At 55.5% G+C, this 15,173-nt stretch overlaps 1 protein-coding gene across 1 annotated transcript in view; it reads left to right on the plus strand.

Moving 5' to 3' along the window:
* ttf2 (transcription termination factor 2) overlaps nucleotides 1-15,173 on the plus strand; it is a 41,276-nt gene that overhangs the window by 5,041 nt on the left and 21,062 nt on the right. The window contains exons 2-13 of the mRNA XM_031897250.1: nucleotides 227-328; nucleotides 574-1,893; nucleotides 2,528-2,654; nucleotides 2,776-2,964; nucleotides 3,054-3,211; nucleotides 3,833-3,914; nucleotides 4,584-4,697; nucleotides 5,298-5,448; nucleotides 6,325-6,430; nucleotides 7,804-7,994; nucleotides 8,649-8,802; nucleotides 9,180-9,271. Coding sequence (XP_031753110.1) covers nucleotides 227-328; nucleotides 574-1,893; nucleotides 2,528-2,654; nucleotides 2,776-2,964; nucleotides 3,054-3,211; nucleotides 3,833-3,914; nucleotides 4,584-4,697; nucleotides 5,298-5,448; nucleotides 6,325-6,430; nucleotides 7,804-7,994; nucleotides 8,649-8,802; nucleotides 9,180-9,271 — 2,786 coding nt within the window. The remainder of the gene's footprint in view (nucleotides 1-226; nucleotides 329-573; nucleotides 1,894-2,527; nucleotides 2,655-2,775; nucleotides 2,965-3,053; nucleotides 3,212-3,832; nucleotides 3,915-4,583; nucleotides 4,698-5,297; nucleotides 5,449-6,324; nucleotides 6,431-7,803; nucleotides 7,995-8,648; nucleotides 8,803-9,179; nucleotides 9,272-15,173) is intronic.

Genomic DNA, 15,173 nt, shown 5'->3' on the forward strand with positions numbered 1-15,173 from the left:
CCCCCACCCCGTCCCTCTGTCCCCCACCCCGTCCCCCACCCCGTCCCTCTGTCCCCCACCCCGTCCCTCTGTCCCCCACCCGTCCCTAATCAGTCAGCCTATATGTTAGTAACTGCCCAACCTAACCAGCCTTTCTCTTGTATCCCTAACCAGTAGCACACACACCCTGTATGTCATTCCCTGGTTATAGTTAGTGACTGCCCAACCTAACATCCCTAACCAGTAGGTACAACCGTACAGTAATGGCTTCTCCCCCTCCAGGTTATACTATCGCTGCGTTAAGAGTAAGAGTGATGGGAAGAAGTGGTGCGGACACGTTCCGTGGCAGGTACAGAGCCGCTACACTGGGTCACACTGACGGGGCAACTCGGTCTGTACTGGGAGATGGGCTAGGGAAATGGCCAGTACTTTGTTGGGTTTGAGAGGTGGGCATTGGGCGTAGGGTGGTCACTTTGGGCTCAGAGGGGAGACTGTGGGTTTATAGGGCGAGCCTTTGATAATACACCGGTGGCAAATATAGGCATTGCATTCTGGGATATCTGGAATCTTCATTTCCCCCTTTACTCTTAGCAGGATCCAAACCAGAAGACTGTTCCGCACTGTAAGCCGTCCCAGCATCCCACGGAAAAGCCGGAGAGAAACCCCTTTAAGGTCATCAATGAAGATCCCAGGATTGGTGTGTGGAGACGGTTCAATGAGGAGCCAAAGGCCAAAGCGGAAAACCCAAAGAAGTGCGACCAGGAGACATCACCTGGGGCCGATGGTGGGAAGGTTCATGATCATAGGAGACAGCCACAAGAGAGAGAACCCTCTGGGGAGGAAAGGAGACCTGTTCTACAGGGTGGTGTCATCTCCAAGGAGAAGTCTTCTGTAGATACGAGGAAGCCCTCTGGGGAGGAAAGGAGACCTGTTTTACAGGGTGGTCCCAGCTCCAAGGAGAAGTCTTCTGTAGATACGAGGAAGCCCTCTGGGGAGGAAAGGAGACCTGTTCTACAGGGTGGTCCAAGCTCCAAGGAGAAATCTTCTGTAGATACGAGGAAGCCCTCTGGGGAGGAAAGGAGACCTGTTCTACAGGGTGGTCCCAGCTCCAAGGAGAAGTCTTCTGTAGATACGAGGAAGCCCTCAGGGGAGGAAAGGAGACCTGTTCTACAGGGTGGTCCCAGCTCCAAGGAGAAATCTTCTGTAGATACGAGGATGCCCTCTGGGGAGGAAAGGAGACCTGTTCTACAGGGTGGTCCCAGCTCCAAGGAGAAATCTTCTGTAGATACGAGGAAGCCCTCTGGGGAGGAGGAACACAAGTCTGCCTGTGAGAAGGTCAGTCATGTGCTGGGAGAGAGGGAGATGTTTGGAGAGGCTCAGGAGGAGGAGAGGAGTCCACACCAGGGATGGAGGGACAAGCCATTACCCAGTGGAATGAAAGTGAAGAAGACTGAGCAGGAATCTGCACCTGAGGAGAACACTGGGAGGGTGGTAGAAACACCCCAGGAATGTGGGCCAAATACCAGGGAAAGCAGCGCCTCAAAGGGGCATGAGGGGAACGGTGAGACACAAGCCAGTGGTACCGCGAGGCCCACTCACACTCACACTCACACTGGCTCACAAGTCAGAACAGAAGGTGCCCAGCTCACAGAGAGCCACACCAGCAGCACCCCCAGCCCACAGGCAGAGCGGGGCCACAGCGCCCACGTACCCCACAAACAGGAGGAGGAGGATGTTGTGTTTGTTTCCTCTATCCCTGGAACTGAGAAGCCCCCCCTGGCCCCCCCGGCTCGGACATCGGGTGGCGGGAAACAGAGAACCATCACCTCCTTCCCTGGATTCAACCAATCGCCCGAGGCCCAAAGCCCCTCCGCTCTGCACTCCCAGCTCAGCGCTCAACTCCAACAGAAAAAGGTGTGTGTACCCCTTTAACCCTGGCACCCCCAGTTCTGCAGTGATATATTTATTTACAAAAGAAATGAAAGGTATAAAATAAGTACAAATGCTGTTTCTATACAAGGGGGAGACCATTCAGCCAACCATAACCCACACTGCCCTATTCCCAGGACACACCCAAACGACAGTCCCAGCCAATCAGGTTGATGTGAGTTGTGTTTAGGGTGATTCAGCTTAGAGAGTTATATCAAGCTAGGTTGCACTGCAGAGCAGATCCCATTGAGCCCAATGCTGCAGGGATCCTTGTTGATCCAGTGGGGTCTCCTTTCCTGGGGGGGCTCTGCCCTGCCCCCACCCCAGTCTGTAGTGTAGCTGTAAGGGTTGTTGTGTAGTTTAGGATGTCTCTTGTCCAGAATTACCCCTCAGCTGATGTCATGTGATAGGAAAGCTATCTGTTAACCCTTTGTGTACATGTGGGCTCACTACTGAATATCCAGAATGCAGAACTACAGTCTCCTTTTCATGCCCCCCCCCCCCCGGGGCAATAGAGTGCAGTTATAATAATAACAGAGCCATGCTGGGGTAACACACTGCATCACCACAGGGGGCAGTAATTATGCTTTCTGATTGGCCAAGCTCTGTTTTGCTTTAGGCCACCCTGGCTGCGGTGAATCTCCAGGCGCTGCCGGACCGAGGGGTGAGGCTCCTTAAACAGGTGCAGGATCTGGAAGATGCCCTGAGCTCCCTGTCCCTCTGCCCAGAGACTGCTGAGGAGAAAGGTACTGCCCAGTGGGGGGTATGTACACCGGGGTACCTGAGGGGGAAACACAGGGCCTCCCTTGCATCCCCCCCCCCCCGCATGGGTGCTGATCACTCAGGGTTCCATCTTCCCTCCTGCAGGGAGCAGCCAATCAGAAATGAGTCTCCCCAAATCTGCCCCCGAAAACCCATTTAGTAAACCTGGGCCAGTGGAATCGGCCGGGGGAGTGAAGCCGCTGTCCTTCCATGAGCTCCCGCCTATGTCCCTGGGTCTGCACGGGTCAGCGCCGGGCCCGAGCCTTAGCCAGAACTTCAGCAGCTTATATAAAGGTAAGTGTGCGTATAATGATGCGTCTACTTACCCACAATTCCACGTTGCACTTGTGCAGTGCTGCCACCATGTGGCGTTTGTGTTGCAGTGAGCCCCGAGTGGCAGGCCCTGTATGGGGGGCGTATGACCGAGGAGCGATTGTTTGCCATACGGAACGCCACCAGCGAGGCCATCGAGCACTTGCACAAGAGCCTGGAGTCCTGCCCCAGCCCCGACTGCACCGTACAGGATCCCGCAGGGCTAAAGGTATGGGGGTGTCACGGGGGGAATGGGGGAGCACTTGCACAAGAGCCTGGAGTCCTGCCCCAGCCCCGACTGCACCGTACAGGATCCCGCAGGGCTAAAGGTATGGGGGTGTCACGGGGGGAATGGGGGAGCACTTGCACAAGAGCCTGGAGTCCTGCCCCAGCCCCGACTGCACCGTACAGGATCCCGCAGGGCTAAAGGTATGGGGGTGTCACGGGGGGAATGGGGGAGCACTTGCACAAGAGCCTGGAGTCCTGCCCCAGCCCCGACTGCACCGTACAGGATCCCCCAGGGCTAAAGGTATGGGGGTGTCACGGGGGAATGGGGGGCCATGGAGCACTTGCACAAGAGCCTGGAGTCCTGCCCCAGCCCCGACTGCACCGTACAGGATCCCGCAGGGCTAAAGGTATGGGGGTGTCACAGGGGGAATAATATAATCACTTATATTGAGGTTCCAGCACTTGGGGGGGGGGCTGATTCCTTGGCAGGCAGAGCGGTGCCAGTGGTGCCAATAAGGCTCCCTGACAATATGGCAGACCCCCCAGAACTGGTGCAGCTGGGAGAGTCCTTCCATGAAGCCCCCCTGTAGGCTCCTACTGACCCCTCTCATTCTCTGCTCAGGTACCGCTGTTACTGCACCAGAAACAGGCCCTGGCTTGGCTGCGCTGGAGAGAGGCCCAGACCCCGCGGGGAGGAATTCTGGGTAAGAACGGAAATGCAGGTGTGGGCGTGGCTTTGTGGGGCTAAAGGAATAGCCCTGGGGGGGTATATAGATGCATCTGTTTATAAAGGGGCAAAAAAAACACTGCCCTACGGACCCCTCGGCGCTGGTTCTGGAGATGCTCATCCAGCCTGTGAATAAGAACACATTGGCTGCGGTACCCCAGGGACTCTGTGTTCTATTCTTCTTGCTTGTGGCCTGAACCCCGGCCATTGTTCAAACTCACAGTCCCAGACTGTCGGCTCCTGACGGGTTTGTAGTCAGAACCAAGGAGGAAGCTAGAGTTCAGCTAAACAAATGGGCCAGAACGCAGCATTGAAAGGGTTAAAGAGTCGTATTCCAGACGCAGTGACGTTAGGGCCGTGGGCGCCGCCATCTGTACCGCTCCTGACAGACAAGATTCCCTTTGCTGCACAGAATGAGGGTTCCTGCGCCGCCTTTTGGGGAACAGAGGGAACTGCAACCAATGAGCAATTAGTCTCCATTAGTGTCCCACAAGCTGGCAAGAGTTTCTGATTGGTTCCCTCCTTTCTCTGGGGGATCTGGGTGCGGCTTATGGAAGGTTTGGGCTCAGGGTAGGACCTGATAGACGTGTGTGTCTTTGTGACCATATAGTAGCGATCACCCATATGCCCCTTGTGTCTGCCTTAGCTGATGACATGGGACTGGGCAAGACGCTGACGATGGTGGCCCTTATACTGATGCAGAAGCAGCAACAGAACCGCGAGCAAGAGAAGAAGCTGGAGGAGTGGATCTCCAAAACCGGTATGTATATGGGGTACAGGCTCCCCCCTCACTAGCCCCCCAGGTATGTATATGGGGTACAGGCTCCCCCCTCACTAGCACCCCAGGTATGTATATGGGGTACAGGCTCCCCCCTCACTAGCCCCCCAGGTATGTATATGGGGTACAGGCTCCCCCCTCACTAGCCCCCCAGGTATGTATATGGGGTACAGGCTCCCCCCTCACTAGCCCCCCAGGTATGTATATGGGGTACAGGCTCCCCCCTCACTAGCCCCCCAGGTATGTATATGGGGTACAGGCTCCCCCCTCACTAGCCCCCCAGGTATGTATATGGGGTACAGGCTCCCCCCTCACTAGCACCCCAGGTATGTATATGGGGCACAGGCTCCCCCCTCACTAGCCCCCCCTGTGCCCCATCCAGCAGCGTTGCACCCTATGCCAAGGCAGTGCCCAGGGTACCATGCCCCCCACAAAATTACAGTAACATACAGGTATGGGACCTGCCCCAGGGCTAGCCGTACCCTCGGGGGGGGGCAGAAGGAGCCAGCGTATAGGAAGCTCCCACTGGATAGGTCGCAGGGCTTCTGTCATTTCATTGGTTTCTCCGTGTTGCACCCACAGACTCCACCCTCACAGTCACCCGTGGGACCCTCATTGTGTGCCCGGCGTCTCTCGTCCATCACTGGAAGAAGGAGGTGGAGAAGAGAGTGTCGGGGAGCAGACTGCGAGTTTATCTGTATCACGGCCCCAGCCGGGAAAGGGACTGCAGTGTGTAAGTGCCACGGGGCTCCTCTAGGGGGGGCCACATTCTGCCTTTGTATCAGTCAGGGAACTGTTGGTTCAGTAGTTATTGGGTATATTGGGTTGTGCAGAAAGATCATCACTATTTGAGGCTCCACATCACAGAGTAACTGATCCCCGCAGCCATGCCTGGCACTGAGTGACTGATCCCCGCAGCCATGCCTGGCACTGAGTGACTGATCCCCGCAGCCATGCCTGGCACTGAGTGACTGATCCCCGCAGCCATGCCTGGCACTAACTGATCCCCGCAGCCATGCCTGGCACTGAGTAACTGATCCCCGCAGCAATGCCTGGCACTGAGTAACTGATCCCCGCAGCCATGCCTGGCACTGAGTGAGTGATCCCCGCAGCCATGCCTGGCACTGAGTGACTGATCCCCGCAGCCATGCCTGGCACTAACTGATCCCCGCAGCCATGCCTGGCACTGAGTGACTGATCCCCGCAGCCATGCCTGGCACTAACTGATCCCCGCAGCCATGCCTGGCACTAACTGATCCCCGCAGCCATGCCTGGCACTGAGTAACTGATCCCCGCAGCCATGCCTGGCACTGAGTGACTGATCCCCGCAGCAATGCCTGGCACTGAGTAACTGATCCCCGCAGCCATGCCTGGCACTAACTGATCCCCGCAGCCATGCCTGGCACTAACTGATCCCCGCAGCCATGCCTGGCACTGAGTAACTGATCCCCGCAGCAATGCCTGGCACTGAGTAACTGATCCCCGCAGCCATGCCTGGCACTGAGTGACTGATCCCCGCAGCCATGCCTGGCACTGAGTGACTGATCCCCGCAGCCATGCAGCAATGCTTGGCACTGATTGGCTAATCTCTCTCTCTCTGTGCCTGTAGGCTGGCAGACTACGACATTGTGGTGACCACGTACAGCCTGGTGTCCAAAGAGATCCCTGTGAAGAAGGAGGAAGGGGAGGCCCCAGCCAAGGACCAGGACCTGGAGGTAACTTGGCTCACAAGCAATAGGGTGGCAGTTGCTCAGTGAATTTCCTGCCCCATCCCAGTGCCGTCAGGGCAATCTCTCCCCTTTATGGGCTGTCGCCGGTCCTGCCTGTGGTGCTGCCACTTCTGCCCCAGCCGGAGGAGACACCCCAAGTCTGCCCTGCAGCTCCATAGCCGGCGTATTTTATGTGATAGCAATGGTGCCCCACTAATATGTTGGTACCACTTCCTGATCTGGTCTGGATCTGCATTCACAGAATCCACTTACTTTCTCCTCTCCCTGTGGCCCCCAGAAATGTGCTGATCTGCCCCCGGCACGTTCTGTACCACAGCAGCACTAATGGCAGGAGTGGCCACTCCCCGAGTCATTCTCAGCAGCCAATCAAAATGCTACTTCTCTTATGCTCTGTGCCCTGATAAGGCTTTGTACCTACCCATCAACCTGCTCTGCTCTGTGCCCTGATAGGATAAGGCTTTGTACCTACCCCTCAACCTCCTCTGCTCTGTGCCCTGATAGGATAAGGCTTTGTACCTACCCATCAACCTCCTCTGCTCTGTGCCCTGATAGGATAAGGTTTTGTACCTACCCATCAACCTCCTCTGCTCTGTGCCCTGATAGGATAAGGCTTTGTACCTACCCATCAACCTCCTCTGCTCTGTGCCCTGATAGGATAAGGCTTTGTACCTACCCCTCAACCTCCTCTGCTCTGTGCCCTGATAGGATAAGGCTTTGTACCTACCCATCAACCTCCTCTGTGCCCTGATAGGATAAGGCTTTGTGCCTACCCATCAACCTCCTCTGCTCTGTGCCCTGATAGGATAAGGCTTTGTGCCTACCCATCAACCTCCTCTGCTCTGTGCCCTGATAGGATAAGGCTTTGTGCCTACCCATCAACCTCCTCTGCTCTGTGCCCTGATAGGATAAGGCTTTGTACCTACCCCTCAACCTCCTCTGCTCTGTGCCCTGATAGGATAAGGCTTTGTGCCTACCCATCAACCTCCTCTGCTCTGTGCCCTGATAGGATAAGGCTTTGTACCTACCCATCAACCTTCTCTGCTCTGTGCCCTGATAGGATAAGGCTTTGTACCTACCCATCAACCTCCTCTGCTCTGTGCCCTGATAGGATAAGGCTTTGTACCTACCCATCAACCTCCTCTGTGCCCTGATAGGATAAGGCTTTGTACCTACCCATCAACCTTCTCTGCTCTGTGCCCTGATAGGATAAGGCTTTGTACCTACCCATCAACCTTCTCTGCTCTGTGCCCTGATAGGATAAGGCTTTGTGCCTACCCATCAACCTCCTCTGCTCTGTGCCCTGATAGGATAAGGCTTTGTACCTACCCATCAACCTCCTCTGCTCTGTGCCCTGATAGGACAAGGCTTCATGCTCCTCCCCCCTCCTGCGCTTGGCATGGGCTCGCATCATTCTGGACGAGGCTCACAACATTAAGAATCCCAAAGTGCAGACCTCCATCGCTGTGTGCAAGCTGAGAGCCGGGGCCCGCTGGGCTGTGACGGGGACCCCCATTCAGAACAATCTGCTGGACATGTATTCTCTGCTACGGTCAGTGCCACCTATAGGGGGCGTGATTATACCCTGCAGGCTTTCCATTAACTGACTGTGCCAGTAGTGTGAGACTGGGGAGGTGACGAACAGTTATTGCCCCGGGTGTGCGGGGTCACTAACTCTTCTTGCCCCGGGTGTGCAGGGTAGCTAACAGTTATTGCCCCGGGTGTGCAGGGTAACTAACAGTTATTGCCCCGGGGGTGCAGGGTAACTAACAGTTATTGCCCCGGGGGTGCAGGGTGACTAACAGTTATTGCCCCGGGGGTGCAGGGTGACTAACAGTTATTGCCCCGGGGGTGCAGGGTGACTAACAGTTATTGCCCCGGGTGTGCAGGGTGACTAACAGTTATTGCCCCGGGGGTGCAGGGTAACTAACAGTTATTGCCCCGGGGGTGCAGGGTAACTAACAGTTATTGCCCCGGGTGTGCAGGGTGACTAACAGTTATTGCCCCGGGGGTGCAGGGTGACTAACAGTTATTGCCCCGGGGGTGCAGGGTAACTAACAGTTATTGCCCCGGGGGTGCAGGGTAACTAACAGTTATTGCCCCGGGGGTGCAGGGTAACTAACAGTTATTGCCCTGGGTGTGCAGGGTGACTAACAGTTATTGCCCCGGGTGTACAGGGTAACTAACAGTTATTGCCCCGGGGCAGGTTCCTGCGCTGCTCCCCATTTGATGAGTACAAGCTATGGAAGAACCAGGTGGATAACGGCAGCAGGAAAGGAGGGGAGCGGCTGAACATCCTGACCAAGAACCTGCTGCTCAGGAGAACCAAGGACCAACAGGACCACTTGGGGCGCCCGCTGGTAACGTAAAGCCACAAGCAACTCGCTCGCTGCCCCCCCTGCCTGAATGCCCCCCGGGCACTGGGAGGTCAATTCAGAACAAATTCTCTCCCATTTCTCTCTTTCCCTGCGGGGGGGGTTCTGTATTCATTTCCCATTGGCTGCTCCCTTTCCTGCGTTCTGGGCGGTACCTCAGTACCAAGGCCGGGTATCTGGGTATCTGTGGGCACAGGAAGCTGATAGGGTTAATGTGCCCAGGGTTGGACCCGCAGCTTGCTACTGATGTGCGGCGGGAAATCACTTGCACAATGGCACGTTACACGCGCAGTGAGACCCCTCGTGCCCAGGGGGTGCTATAGCCAGCGCTGACCAATGGGCTTTGTCTGTTTGTTGCCAAGGTGCTGCTGCCCCAGCGACGCAGTGAGTTGCACCAACTGACCCTCGGGGAGAAGGAGAAGGCCGTGTATGATGTCATATTCGCCAGATCCAGGTACGGAGGCTCCGCCCACTAATGGCTGCTCTGTAGATTGAAGAGCAAGAGGAGGTTGATGGGTAGGTACAAAGCCTTATCCTATCAGGGCACAGAGCAGAGGAGGTTGATGGGTAGGCACAAAGCCTTATCCTATCAGGGCACAGAGCAGAGAAGGTTGATGGGTAGGTACAAAGCCTTATCCTATCAGGGCACAGAGCAGAGAAGGTTGATGGGTAGGTACAAAGCCTTATCCTATCAGGGCACAGAGGAGGTTGATGGGTAGGTACAAAGCCTTATCCTATCAGGGCACAGAGCAGAGAAGGTTGATGGGTAGGTACAAAGCCTTATCCTATCAGGGCACAGAGCAGAGGAGGTTGATGGGTAGGCACAAAGCCTTATCCTATCAGGGCACAGAGGAGGTTGATGGTAGGTACAAAGCCTTATCCTATCAGGGCACAGAGCAGAGGAGGTTGAGGGGTAGGTACAAAGCCTTATCCTATCAGGGCACAGAGCAGAGGAGGTTGTAGGGGTAGGTACAAAACCTTATCCTATCAGGGCACAGAGCAGAGGAGGTTGAGGGTAGGTACAAAGCCTTATCCTATCAGGGCACAGAGCAGAGGAGGTTGATGGGTAGTACAAAGCCTTATCCTATCAGGGCACAGAGCAGAGGAGTTGATGGGTAGGTACAAAGCCTTATCCTATCAGGCACAGAGGAGGTTGATGGGTAGGTACAAAGCCTATCCTATCAGGGCACAGAGCAGAGGAGGTTGAGGGGTAGGTACAAAGCCTTATCCTATCAGGGCACAGAGGAGGTTGATGGGTAGGTACAAAGCCTTATCCTATCAGGGCACAGAGCAGAGGAGGTTGAGGGGTAGGTACAAAGCCTTATTCTATCAGGGCACAGAGCAGAGCAGGTTGATGGGTAGGTACAAAGCCTTATCCTATCAGGGCACAGAGGAGGTTGATGGGTAGGTACAAAGCCTTATCCTATCAGGGCACAGAGAGGTTGATGGGTAGGTACAAAGCCTTATCCTATCAGGGCACAGAGCAGAGAAGTTTGATGGTAGGTACAAAGCCTTATCCTATCAGGGCACAGAGCAGAGGAGTTGATGGGTAGCACAAAGCCTTATCCTATCAGGGCACAGAGCAGAGGAGGTTGAGGGGTAGGTACAAAGCCTTATCCTATCAGGGCACAGAGCAGAGGAGGTTGATGGGTAGGCACAAAGCCTTATCCTATCAGGGCACAGAGCAGAGGAGGTTGATGGGTAGGCACAAAGCCTTATCCTATCAGGCACAGAGCAGAGGAGGTTGATGGGTAGGCACAAAGCCTTATCCTATCAGGGCACAGAGCAGAGAGGGTTGAGGGGTAGGTACAAAGCCTTATCCTATCAGGGCACAGAGCAGAGGCAGGTTGATGGGTAGGTACAAAGCCTTATTCCTATCAGGGCACAGAGGAGGTTGATGGGTAGGTACAAAGCCTTATCCTATCAGGCACAGAGGGAGTTGATGGGTAGGTACAAAGCCTTATCCTATCAGGGCACAGAGCAGAGAAGGTTGATGGGTAGGTACAAAGCCTTATCCTATCAGGGCACAGAGCAGAGAGGGTTGATGGGTAGGCACAAAGCCTTATCCTATCAGGGCACAGAGCAGAGGAGGTTGAGGGGTAGGTACAAACCTTATCCTATCAGGGCAAGAGCAGAGGAGGTTGATGGGTAGGCACAAAGCCTTATCCTATCAGGGCACAGAGCAGAGGAGGTTGATGGGTAGGCACAAAGCCTTATCCTATCAGGGCACAGAGCAGAGGAGGTTGATGGGTAGGCACAAAGCCTTATCCTATCAGGGCACAGAGGAGGTTGATGGGTAGGTACAAAGCCTTATCCTATCAGGGCACAGAGCAGAGGAGGTTGAGGGGTAGGTACAAAGCCTTATCCTATCAGGGCACAGAGCAGAGGAGGTTGATGGGTAGGTACAAACCTTATCCTATCAGGGCACAGAGCAGAGGAGGTTGATGGGTAGGTACAAAACCTTATCCTATCAGGGCACAGAGCAGAGGAGTTGATGGGTAGGTACAAAGCCTTATCCTATCAGGGCACAGAGCAGAGGAGGTTGAGGGGTAGGTACAAAGCCTTATCCTATCAGGGCACAGAGCAGAGCAGGTTGATGGGTAGGTACAAAGCCTTATCAGGGCACAGAGCATAAGAGAAGTAGCATTTTGATTGGCTGCTGAGAATGACTCGGGGAGTGGCCACTCCTGCCATTAGTGCTGCTGTGGTACAGAACGTGGCCGGGGCAGATCAGCACATTTCTGGGGCCACAGGAGAGGAGAAAATCTCTCGGGGCTAAAATACATTGCATGTTCCTGCGCTCGGGGCGGAGCTTCCATGTGTGGGGCACAACTAGGGGCAGATTCTCAGCCTGCACTTATCTGCCCCGCGTGGCACTTACCCACAGGAGCCGGATAGGCAGTGGGAAAGCTGATTGGAGATTACAGGTCATGTGACAAACACACCCAGACAGGGGACTTACCTCTCTCGAAAGGGTTGTCTGTATTTTGGGTGCGTATGTGGGCGCCCCCCTCGTGTCTCTTTAGATAATTCTGCAGAGTGGATCTGGGGGTGCACATAAGAACATGGGGGTCACTTACTGTATAAACCTCTATAGGGGCTCCCCTCCTTCATACAGGGAACCTGGGGGGCAGGCCGAGCTCTGGCTTCCTTTCCCTATCCAATAGGATTCTGCCCCCCCCAGGGGCAAACTGCACAGTACTGACCCAAATCCTTAAACATTACCCTGAACTGAGGAACTCTGGGTAACAGCAGTCTGTGGTAGGGACGCGCCCCAAGCAACCAATCAGCTTTATTTGCTGTAGCCCAATGCTGACTGGTTGCTATGGATACATGGAATGGAGCAAACTCACTTCTGTATTTCACACCCCCCCATGCTCACCCCTCAGTACCCTAACTATGCCCACTAACACCCCCCCCACCCCTCAGTACCCGAACTATTCCCACCCCACAGCACCCGAACTATGCCCACCCCACAGCACCCTCACTATGCCCACCCCACAGCACCCTCACTATGCCCACCCCACAGCACCCTCACTATGCCCACCCCTCAGCACCCTCACTATGCCCACCCCACAGCACCCTCACTATGCCCACCCCTCAGCACCCTCACTATGCCCACCCCTCAGCACCCTCACTATGCCCACCCCTCAGCACCCTCACTATGCCCACCCCACAGCACCCTCACTATGCCCACTCACACCCCCCATTCCCACCCCTCAGCACCCTCACGATGCCCACTCACACCCGCCCATTCCCACCCCTCAGCACCCTCACTATGCCCACTCACACCCCCCATTCCCACCCCTCAGCACCCTCACTATGCCCACTCACACCCCCCATTCCCACCCCTCAGCACCCTCACTATGCCCACTCACACCCCCCATTCCCACCCCTCAGCACCCTCACTATGCCCACTCACACCCCCATCCCACCCCTCAGCACCCTCACTATGCCCACTCACACCCCCCATTCCCACCCCTCAGCACCCTCACTATGCCCACTCACACCCCCCATTCCCACCCCGCAGTGCCCCCACTATGCCCACTCACACACACGGGGAATCTACAGAGCAGCCATTAGTGGGCGGAGCCTCCGTACCTGGATCTGGCGAATATGACATCATACACGGCCTTCTCCTTCTCCCCGAGGGTCAGTTGGTGCAACTCACTGCGTCGCTGGGGCAGCAGCACCTTGGCAACAAACAGACAAAGCCCATTGGTCAGCGCTGGCTATAGCACCCCCTGGGCACGAGGGGTCTCACTGCGCGTGTAACGTGCCATTGTGCAAGTGATTTCCCGCCGCACATCAGTAGCAAGCTGCGGGTCCAACCCTGGGCACATTAACCCTATCAGCTTCCTGTGCCCACAGATACCCAGATACCCGGCCTTGGTACTGAGGTACCGCCCAGAACGCAGGAAAGGGAGCAGCCAATGGGAAATGAATACAGAACCCCCCCCGCAGGGAAAGAGAGAAATGGGAGAGAATTTGTTCTGAATTGACCTCCCAGTGCCCGGGGGGCATTCAGGCAGGGGGGGCAGCGAGCGAGTTGCTTGTGGCTTTACGTTACCAGCGGGCGCCCCAAGTGGTCCTGTTGGTCCTTGGTTCTCCTGAGCAGCAGGTTCTTGGTCAGGATGTTCAGCCGCTCCCCTCCTTTCCTGCTGCCGTTATCCACCTGGTTCTTCCATAGCTTGTACTCATCAAATGGGGAGCAGCGCAGGAACCTGCCCCGGGGCAATAACTGTTAGTTACCCTGTACACCCGGGGCAATAACTGTTAGTCACCCTGCACACCCAGGGCAATAACTGTTAGTTACCCTGCACCCCCGGGGCAATAACTGTTAGTTACCCTGCACCCCCGGGGCAATAACTGTTAGTTACCCTGCACCCCCGGGGCAATAACTGTTAGTCACCCTGCACCCCCGGGGCAATAACTGTTAGTCACCCTGCACACCCGGGGCAATAACTGTTAGTTACCCTGCCACCCCCGGGGCAATAACTGTTAGTTACCCTGCACCCCCGGGGCAATAACTGTTAGTCACCCTGCACACCCGGGGCAATAACTGTTAGTCACCCTGCACCCCCGGGGCAATAACTGTTAGTCACCCTGCACCCCCGGGGCAATAACTGTTAGTCACCCTGCACCCCCGGGGCAATAAACTGTTAGTTACCCTGCACCCCCGGGGCAATAACTGTTAGTTACCCTGCACACCCGGGGCAATAACTGTTAGCTACCCTGCACACCCGGGGCAATAAGAGTTAGTGACCCCGCACACCCGGGGCAATAACTGTTCGTCACCTCCCCAGTCTCACACTACTGGCACAGTCAGTTAATGGAAAGCCTGCAGGGTATAATCACGCCCCCTATAGGTGGCACTGACCGTAGCAGAGAATACATGTCCAGCAGATTGTTCTGAATGGGGGTCCCCGTCACAGCCCAGCGGGCCCCGGCTCTCAGCTTGCACACAGCGATGGAGGTCTGCACTTTGGGATTCTTAATGTTGTGAGCCTCGTCCAGAATGATGCGAGCCCATGCCAAGCGCAGGAGGGGGGAGGAGCATGAAGCCTTGTCCTATCAGGGCACAGAGCAGAGGAGGTTGATGGGTAGGTACAAAGCCTTATCCTATCAGGGCACAGAGCAGAGGAGGTTGATGGGTAGGCACAAAGCCTTATCCTATCAGGGCACAGAGCAGAGAAGGTTGATGGGTAGGTACAAAGCCTTATCCTATCAGGGCACAGAGCAGAGAAGGTTGATGGGTAGGTACAAAGCCTTATCCTATCAGGGCACAGAGGAGGTTGATGGGTAGGTACAAAGCCTTATCCTATCAGGGCACAGAGCAGAGAAGGTTGATGGGTAGGTACAAAGCCTTATCCTATCAGGGCACAGAGCAGAGGAGGTTGATGGGTAGGCACAAAGCCTTATCCTATCAGGGCACAGAGGAGGTTGATGGGTAGGTACAAAGCCTTATCCTATCAGGGCACAGAGCAGAGGAGGTTGAGGGGTAGGTACAAAGCCTTATCCTATCAGGGCACAGAGCAGAGGAGGTTGAGGGGTAGGTACAAAACCTTATCCTATCAGGGCACAGAGCAGAGGAGGTTGAGGGGTAGGTACAAAGCCTTATCCTATCAGGGCACAGAGCAGAGGAGGTTGATGGGTAGGTACAAAGCCTTATCCTATCAGGGCACAGAGCAGAGGAGGTTGATGGGTAGGTACAAAGCCTTATCCTATCAGGGCACAGAGGAGGTTGATGGGTAGGTACAAAGCCTTATCCTATCAGGGCACAGAGCAGAGGAGGTTGAGGGGTAGGTACAAAGCCTTATCCTATCAGGGCACAGAGGAGGTTGATGGGTAGGTAC

The sequence above is a fragment of the Xenopus tropicalis genome, chromosome 2 (genome assembly GCF_000004195.4).
Source record: "Xenopus tropicalis strain Nigerian chromosome 2, UCB_Xtro_10.0, whole genome shotgun sequence".
Lineage (NCBI taxonomy): Eukaryota > Metazoa > Chordata > Amphibia > Anura > Pipidae > Xenopus > Xenopus tropicalis.